The sequence below is a fragment of the Emys orbicularis genome, chromosome 8, assembly GCF_028017835.1.
Source record: "Emys orbicularis isolate rEmyOrb1 chromosome 8, rEmyOrb1.hap1, whole genome shotgun sequence".
Taxonomy (NCBI): Eukaryota; Metazoa; Chordata; order Testudines; family Emydidae; genus Emys; species Emys orbicularis.
In genome coordinates, this window is record NC_088690.1 from 58,033,121 (window position 1) to 58,042,586 (window position 9,466).

Consider the following 9,466-nt stretch of genomic DNA (forward strand, 5'->3'; position numbering starts at 1 on the left):
GAGCCTAGAATTAACTGCTCTCCCAGACTTTACTCCTTAGCCTTCTGTTTAGATGTGTGTGTTATTTTTTCTTGTTCAAGTGTGTGGTGTATTGCAAACTGTTACAATTACACACTATCACTTTAAATCGTAGGGGGTTTCCTACTGCTTGAAGGCTGGGGGGCGCTACAGGAAAGTGTGTGATTTAGACATAGCAGCAGTCAATCAGCTGCCAGCCACCCTGCAGTAAGGGATGAGATATGCTTCTTTGTCTTAGGGAGCAGCCTGTTTTGTCTCTCTGCTTTTGGGTTCTTGTGTGTTACCGTTCTGAAGTCTGGAAATAAAGTCGTGTTATGTTAAAAGCTTCCAGCAAGAGTACTGTACATTTCCATCTGCTCCTCTCCATGTGTATGCCGGGAAACAAAGCACAGCGAAAGCAATTCCCACCCTTGGTTTAGTGGTGCCAGGTTCCCAATCATCCATGGGCAGGGGGCGCTGGCAGGGAACGCTGCGCATTTAGCGATTGCTATTTCGAGTGAACTGGGTGCTGGGGACAGCTGCCTGACTCATGGCCCTGAAGACTGGAGCTCTCCATAGAACCTCAGAGCGGGCTGAACACAAGCAGCAGCGGGGCCAGCTTCCCCCAGGCTGGCCTGGGAGAGCGCCTTCGTTCTGGCCTTGTGTGTGTGAGGGGGAAAGGACACCTCTAAGGGGGAGGGGGAAGTTCAGGAACCAGACGAAGACTCACCAGGGACTGCCTACTAGTTTTAAAAATACATGCGGGGAGGATGGATGGGAGGGGAGGGAGAAGGGGCAATCTTCACTTCCTTCCCGCAGTGTTCTCAGCTCTTACCTGTACCCTTCTGAGTCCTGCAGCGAGACCCCAGAGTCCCAGTCCAGGTCATTCACCAGCAGCTCTGCAACCCAGAACAGAGACGCACATTGAGTCGCACACCTCAGCAACAGGTAAAGCAGGGTGTGTGAAAGGACCCTGCTCTTCTGTTCACTACAGATCCCATTCACCCGCAAACCAACCTCAGGGCTCCTCCTCCAAAGCCAATCCTTTCCTTCTAGATTATGTGTATTTCAAAGGCTTCCAATCTGCAATATGAGGATTTCTGAGATACCCTCTGGTCTGACACCAAGATATCTTTGTACAGAACAGCGCTCAGAATCACTGGCAAGAGAGCACGGCATGGACTTCATTAGGGTTTGTTCTAAAACAAATCTACTTGGACTCGGAGCACTCCATTGAGTTGGGTGGTCTCAGCTTTCATGAGATAGTGATAAGGAGAGTTACGGTTGCCTTCCTAGCCATGTTTCCACAAAGAAGGCTGACTACTTACTCAGCAACCCCTGCAGATGATGCACTACCCATTCCCACAGAGAAGGGATTTTGGGGCAACTGTACCTAGAGCTACAGTTTTCTACAGCACAGTCTTGTTTCTCCTCACTCAGCCTTTCCCTTATAATATGGCAAGGACAGAGCTCACACAGCACTAGGCCATATTTGGGAAAGAAATGGTCACCCTGACAGGGAGTCAGCGAGTTAACGATGCACTAGTGGGGGTAGAGACTTCTGGAGATGAACAAGTAGCGAGTTTGCTGATCTACTGTCCATAGTAATTCAAGGGTGGATCTCCAAAAGAAAAATTGAGCTTCTACCACTTTCTGTATGGATAAAGTGGCCTGAAAAAGGCTTTTTTTCTGCTAGTATTTTAAATATTAGAAATTCAGGCCTTGGCTCTTCTGTTTAACCTGGAAGACACTATGGATGACTGGATAACTGGCAGCATTATGACCTCAGATCTAATTCTACAAGCGAAACCTGATTAATTGAGAGAGGTGATTTTTATTCACACTGTAAAATGTTGGGATTATATGCGTATGTAAGTCAAATACCGGAGAAACACTTAACAGAAAAGCTGTCTTTGTTAAAGATTCAATTTTGAGCTGGGAACGCTTGCAAACCACATCTGAAGCCTCCAACCAGGCTTGCCATTCCTCATTTTTAAGCTACATTGATAAGGCCCTGAATTTAAGTGACTACACAAGGAACCTGCACTGATTTAATTGAAGTGGTAGCTCTTTTTTTTGGTGGAGAAAGGGCCTGTGATTTAAAAATAAAAATGCAAAAACCCTCACCCCCCCCCCCCCCCCCCAAATTTCAGGCCTTCTTTTCCTACCATAAAGGAGCAAAAATGGGCAACGGTCACAGCCCCAATTTGTTGTGCTTTCTTTGCAGGGCATCTGTAAGTAACGGTGAGTGAGACTGTGTAATTCAGAGTGGACAGCAGGGGTAGGTACTGCAAGGCAGGACTGAGGTGCATGGCAGAGCAGCATTAAAATGGCTGTGACATTCCCCCTGCCCATCACACACGCTTGAGATGCTCCCACATCAAATACCCACCTTGAGCGGCTCCATCCTTCGCTAGCATGAGCGTTTCCTTCGCATAGCGATGAGGCTCTAGAGGAGAGCGGTTCTGCCTCGACAGGCTCAGCATCTCCTGCAGCACGGCCCGGTTCCTCTCCACCTGCTCAGCCAGAGACAGGCCGCTGGCGGCACTCGCAGCACTGCCCAGGCTGTCCCAGCTCTCCGCCCTCCACAACCGCCCCGATGGGGCTAACCCCCCGCACAGATCGTCCTTTTGAGCCAGGGGGAGGCTCTCCGAGTCCCTAGCCTGAGCCAGCTCTTCTCCAAAGGGGGCTGGTTTGCCATGGTCTTCAAGGGAAGATTTCTGGCTGCTTGAGGGAGGATTCCTAGTGGAGCTGGTGCCCCAAAGCCCATTTGGGGAGCCCCTTTGGGCCCTGTTTTCTGAGCAGTAGTCAGCATTCTCCTGTATGCTCCTTCCTGGGCTTGGAAGCCTCCAGAGTTCCTCAGCTGAACCGCAGCCCAAGGTACTGCCTCCTCCCACTGTCCTATGCGCCTTCAGAGCTTCTACGTTGTTGGCGTAAAGGTCTGCAGCCACAGGCCCCCTGGCACCCTGCCCAAAGTCCACATCGTCACGGCTGTCTAGCAGCACGTCCGTCAAGTAGGTGCGGATCTGAGCCCGCGGCTCCACCACCGCGTCCTGGGGGACCCCCTCCACCACTGCCGGACCTGGCGCGAGCTTCCCTTTCCTGGCCTTGGGCTTCTTCAGAGATGCCCGTTCCTGGGACACCGCTCCTCCCTGCTTAATGGTCGACCTCTTCTCCTTCAGAGCCTTCACCTTGCCCTCCAGAATAGAGTGAGTGGCCCTGCCCAGTTCCCCTCGCAGCCGCGCTGGCTCCAAGGCCGCTCGGACAGGCTGGTCGGTGCTGGGCTCGGCGCTCTCTGCAGGGAGGTTGCTCCTACAGGTGTTCCTGCCGTGCTGCTTCGTGCCCTTCACGGCTCTTCTCTTCTCCGTAGGCGAGTTCCCCTCCATGCCGGCCTTCCGGGGGCCCCTTCAGAGAAAACAAACAGCAGTAAGGCAGAACTCAGCTGGACTGTAAAGGGAGCTCTCTGCAGCACCACAGCTGGATGGGCCTACACACCCTCCTCTCAGAGAACTCCTTTTCCTATCGCCCCCGCTAACATTGGCTAGCTCCGCACAGCCCTTGCCAAAGGTCTCTAAGCTTTGCATACAATTATTTACACTGCAGCAGCCCCTAGGAGCTCCAGTCATGGACCAGGGCCCCACTGGGCTAGGTGCTGCGCAGACAGAACAAAAAGATGGTCCCTGCTCCAGTAAACTTAGATGTTTATTGATTATCCTGTGTCAAGGAAGGGCAAAGAGAGAGAGACCAAGCAACTTGCCCAAGTTCACAGCATTCCTGGGACCAGAAGTCAGGAATCCCAGCTCTGAGGCCCCTGCTCCCACTACTAGCCAACAGGCCCTCCCCACAGTTGTGTGCAGTTCTTGGGTACAACCATCATTGCAGGCAGAATTCACCTGGCATCGCCGTTTCACTATTGTATACTTTCCATCGCAATTCTATGTAGTGAGAGTGGAGCGCGGCTTTCGGATCGGTTACTGCACTAGGCTGAAGCAGGGAGGAAATGACAAGTTCTGTGAACTGAACTCTGTCTATGACAATGGGCACTTCAACTTTCCTTGTCTTCAGACACATTAAACAAGTCATTCGCTCTCTGCTTTTATCTCATCTCCCTGTATAGATGGGTTAGAATAGCAGCAAGAGCCTCCAGACTGACAGTTCTAAGATCAAATATCTATTTGCATTTATCTCGCACATTCCATCAGAGGGCTTTTGCAAAAGCAGGTGAGTATTATCATCCCCATTTTAGAGATAGGGAAACTGAGACAGAGCGATTAAGTGCATGACATAGGCAGATCAGTGACAACACTGAGATAGAACTCAGGTGTCCTGACTTGCAGTCCCCAGCCTAGCCTCTAGGTCATGCTGCCTCTCCTCAGGCAGTGAGCCACTATTGACTCAGAACTGCTGAGTTAGGAAAGTGACCAGCCTGAATGAAGTTTTGGGGGAAGTTTAAGACCCATCCCCAACTCGGCTCACCCAGCCTCACGCTACTGCTAGTTGTCGGCACGTAGCAAGGGCTCCTCCACTCCCAAATCTGTCTATAGCATCAGAGGGAACATTGGTGCTTTTCTAAAGGTGTGGATCAGCCTCCAGAAGACTGGTTTCTAATGCTGAGTTCGCTAGGCTGGGCTGGTAATCTCCCGAGACTTCAGTTATGTCCTGCCTTCAGTTGGCTGCCAGGGGAAGAACCTTGCTTGTGGCATTCCGGCACCTCCTCTCCCAGAACTGTGGAGCCGGGCAGAAGGGCAGGAAATCAATGAGCAAGAGAAGATATTCCCAGACAGGCATGGGTCAGTTCTGCATAGGTTTGGAGCAGAGGTTGGGTGAGCATGTTAATTCCAACCGCACCAGCGTGATCATTCCCTAGAGTCAAAGACCTCGTTCAAGGCATCATAAGCTGACTGTGTGTGCAGTTCCTAGCTGGGAAGGTCAGGGCCCCTGGTGAGGTCAGATGGACTCCAGTGTAGAGAGCTGAGTCCCCCCACTACAAAATAAGTTTAAATTACTATTTTTAAGTGAATCCAGGTGTGACCCTTTGTATTGCTGCATTGTGGGGACTGGTATTTTAGAAATACATAGATGTACCCCAGGCTAGATGGATCCTGACACCCAATGTTCTCCTAGGTTTCCCACTAGGACAGCGGGCAAACTCCCTCTGTGGCCCCTCCCCTCACCACAAGTCAAGGTTGAGGATAAGAGTGAGCAAGTTCAGGCATTCGCCTAAGGCTGAGATGGACATGAGAAGAGTGGGCACAAGGGTGAGGGCCAGAGCAGAATTCTCTCCGATCCAGGAGACCAGTTGGCTTTGGGGAAATCAGCAAGTGACATGAAACATTCTCCTGGACTTTCCAGAAGGTCACGGGGAGAGAGACTTCAAACACAAGGGCGGTATGGGGAGGGAAGGGGAAAACCCGGATCAAAAGAACTATACTCCCCCTGGAGCTGTTTCCAGACCTGAGCCTCACAGCAAACTGTTCAGAAGAGACAGTGCCGCTGCCATCTCCACTTACCACATGGCTCTCCACATGGCCTTGGCTGGGATGTAGCGATTGGATGCTGTCAAGGAGCAATGGCCAAGCCCAGCCCTCCCGGCTACACAGAGCCACGAGAACAGGCATATTTAGTGCCTTCCCTAAACCCAAGTAGCTGGCTCTGAACACTTGGGAGCTGCCCCACATCCCATTTTAAAATGGTAACGACTTTGCCCTTCTGTAGCACCTTCCACCTGAGGATCTCAAAGCCCTTTGCATACTTTAACCCATCCTCACGGCATCCCTCGAAGGCAGGGGAGGTATTCTCACCCCCATCTGACAGACGAGGTCCATGAAGTCAGAGAAGTTAAGACCCAGACTTTCAAGAATGACTAGTAATGGGAGTGTCCAACCTGAGGCATTGTGAAGATTCTGATTTTCAGAAAGTGTGGAAAATCAGGTTCCTTTAAGGTGTCTCAAGGTGGGCAAACAAAAATGGAGGCACCCAAAATCATTAGTCATCTTTGAAAACCTTGGCCTAAGTGACTTTCCCAAGGTCACACAGCAAGTCAGTAGCAGAGTCAGGAATAGAACCCAGGAGTCCAAGGAATCACCCTCCACCCAGGTCACTGCAGGCTGATGGTCCTGCAGTCCAATGCCTGTGTGTTGCTGTGATATTCCACCGATGTGCCAACACCCGCCTGGAATGTAACGCTGTGCTACACTGACTATCCAGGCAGCACTGCACATGTGCTTTGATCAGCCTACCTCGCACACAAAGCAGCAGTGGAGCAGTTAAAGAGATTACACATGTCTGGATGGGGAAAAATGGATGCGACACATTTCAACATGTTAGCCAGGGAATCTTCCAAGAGCAAAAAAAGCCAAAACTTGTTTTTCACCTCCAAGTTCAGCAGATATTTCACTGCTTAGGGCTTGTCTACAGGGGGAAAAAATGGTATAAACTAAGATGTAAATTTAAACCAATATAGTCACCCTCTCACCACCACGTAGATGCTCTTATACTGGTATAAAAGAGTTTTTTGTGATTTAGCTTAACCCTCTTCCCAAGCAACATAAACTAAACCGAAAACAGGCCTTCTTCCAAATGTTCACATGGTGGGTGGGGGAGTTGTACTGGTACAACTATATCAGTATAATGTAAAACTTCCCCATCTAGACAAGCCCTTGGAGTCCCCAATGACTCATTCAGAAATATGTATCTTAAAAAAACACCAGACTGGAAGAATCTTATGCAGAAGCCATAGGTGACAAGAGGCTAAAAATCACAGCTTGCCTAAGTGAGTATAGCTCTAAGTGTCCACTTGTGACAGTATTGTGTGGTCCAGTGACATGGAGGTGTCAAAGGGAGGTCAGGGCATGCGCAGCTGAGATGCCCAAATCAATTAGTTTGAATGCAGCCTGCTGTGCTAGGCGCTGTACAAATGCAGCGAGAGGCAGCCCCTGCCCCTAGAGTTTACAGTCTAACTAGATGAGACACAGAGTAAGGGGAAAGGGAGGGTTATCTATCTGCATCTCGCAATGGGGGAACTAAGGCAGAGATGCAGTGATCTGCTCATAGTCAGCATGTAGCAGAACCAGGAACTGGACCCAGATCTCCTGAGTCCCAGTTCAGTGCCTTAAGCCACGAGCACCCTTCCTGTCTTGTGGCACTGGGGGTAATAGCGGAGCACTCAGATAATACTGGGGTCTCCTAATGTGCCGCACCAGCTGAGCCTGGGCTCCACAGAGATGCATCAGTCACCCCCAGCTTGCATCCTCTACCACAAACACCCACTCCCAGCCCCATATAACCTCCTTTGAGGCCTGAGATTCAACCATCCTAGCCAGACAGAGGGCATGGGATAACTACAGAGGAATCTCCCTCCCCACATCCTATTCAGTTCTCCACTTTCATACTCACCAAGCCTTCCTGAGTCAGCTGGGAACGGTGTGCTGCTTCTGTGTGGGACGCAGGAGCTCTCCCCCCAACTGAGTGGTGGGGAGAATCTCCTCCCCAACCTCCATCCAGGCTCCAGATTACACCACGGGATAGAAGTGTCTGCAAACCAGCTGCCAGCGGTGCTGGCCGCGCTCCATCTCCCCGAGACTGGATCCCGGAGGCCCCAACTGCAAGGCGGGAGCTACTCCTCAAGGCAGGGCCAGGCAGAGGCTAGTCCGCTCTCTCTGGCCCTCTTCACTCATTTCTCTTTCCTATGCAGCACTGCTGGGATGATCATGGGAGGGAGGCAGGAAAAAGAGCACCCCTCCCGCCCCCAGATGTTAACCTTTTATAGTCACACCATTACAACCACCAGGCAGTGGAGAGGGAGCAGAACTACACTCAGGAGAGACATACACCAAATATGAGGGGGCAGCCTGAGAGCTCTTTTGGGGGGGAATCACAGCAGGACCCCAGCTGGGGAGAGGAGGTCAGCACAGGGATCACAGCAGGACCCTAGCCAAGGGGGAGGGGGAAATCAGCGCAGGGAACCGCAGCAGGACCCCAGCAGGGGTGAGGGGGCAAGTCTGCACACGGGATCGCAGCAGGACCCCAGCTGGAGGGGACAAGGACGGGGGGAAATCAGCACAGGGCTCACAGCAGGACCCCGGCTAGGCCTCTCTCTGCCACGACTCCCATGAGTTAAACGCGGTGGAGTTTTCCTAGCACTCCAGCTAGAGCAAGGGCCGGAAACTGAGAGGCAGGAAAACAAAAACCAAACCAAAACCTTTGCCAGCAGCGCCCGAGTTCACTGCCTGGGTGACTCCGCTCCACAGCTGGGGTGCCCCTGCCCCCCTTCTCCCCTCCCCACTCCCTCCTGACCCAGCTGTGCAAGCGGAAAGAGCCTGGGGAGCCGGCCCCGCGCATACCAGGGCACCCAAGCAAAAAAACATGCTAACCACAGGAACCGCTGGCTATAAAAGGTAAGACATGTTTGAAGGGGCTCACAGTGTCGCCATGGCTACACACTTGCTTGGCCAGAGGGGAGGGGGGGGAATGTGGGGGGGGGGAAGGCTACAAACCCACCCCATTGGCTGCGCAGCCCCGGCTAGCTGAAGTGGGAGGGTGGAATTCTACACCCCTTGGGGAGCTGCTCAGTCCCAACTTGGAGGGAGGCTGGAGGGCGGGAAGGAGGAAGGGGGAGGGGAGGGGAGGTGGTGGAAGCTTGGCCGCCTTTGGCTGCTAGTCAGGAATGTCCCTTGTTTAGTCTCCATTTTTGGAGGCGGCTGGTTAGAACTGAGACCCACGGGCGGGTAAAGCGGCCCTAGGAGAGCGGCACGGCCTCTCTGGCAAGCGGAGGGAGTTATGTGGGCTTTTCAAAGGTGGGGGGAGGGGCAGGCTCTGACTGCACGTTGCTTTATCAGTCCCTAGGCTGGGGACTCAGCCCCCAGGGCCAGTCAATCCTGGATGTTCTTCAAACCATGGACCAGACGCAAGCCACGTTCTGCTGAGAACCAGACTGAAATTCACGTCCACCTTCGCTCCACCCTAGCCTCCTAGTCCCAAGCCTGGCTGTGCGCACAGCTAGGGCATGTGAGATGTGTATTCACTCTGTCCATGCATGTCACTCACACGCCTTGGAAAGCGAGGACGGGTTTTGAAAGCCCAACCTTGTAGAGAAGGAATTGGGCTGGGTTCAGTTCCTGCCTATAGACTTCACATGTGACCTTTGGCAAGTCACTTAGGCCAAGAATTTCAGAAGTGTCCAGTGATTTTGGGTACCCCAACTTCAGACAACTTAAAAGGGACCTGATTGTCAGACAGGTCCAGTGCACCCAGCTCTGAAAGTCAGGCACCTTCCAGGCATCTCAAGTTGGGCACCCAGAAACTGAGGCAATCAAAAATCATTAAGCATTTGGGTCTTAATCTCTGTCTCTCTCAGCCTCCTACCTGTAATGGGGGGATAATAATACCATCTCTCTCCCACCTTGTCTCTTTCTGGTCTGAACAAACTAAGTTTTTCGGGGCATGAACTGTCATTAGCACGAGTCTGCAC

General features: G+C 52.1%; 1 protein-coding gene across 1 annotated transcript in view; it reads right to left on the reverse strand.

The window, feature by feature from the left end:
- KIAA1614 (KIAA1614 ortholog) overlaps positions 1-7,496 on the reverse strand; it is a 35,216-nt gene extending 27,720 nt beyond the window's left edge. Inside the window, 5 exon segments of the mRNA XM_065410158.1 lie at positions 833-896; positions 2,390-3,402; positions 5,766-5,772; positions 7,393-7,459; positions 7,461-7,496. Of these exon segments, the coding sequence (XP_065266230.1) occupies positions 833-896; positions 2,390-3,402; positions 5,766-5,772; positions 7,393-7,459; positions 7,461-7,496 (1,187 nt within the window).
- Between the last annotated feature and the right edge of the window lie 1,970 nt (positions 7,497-9,466).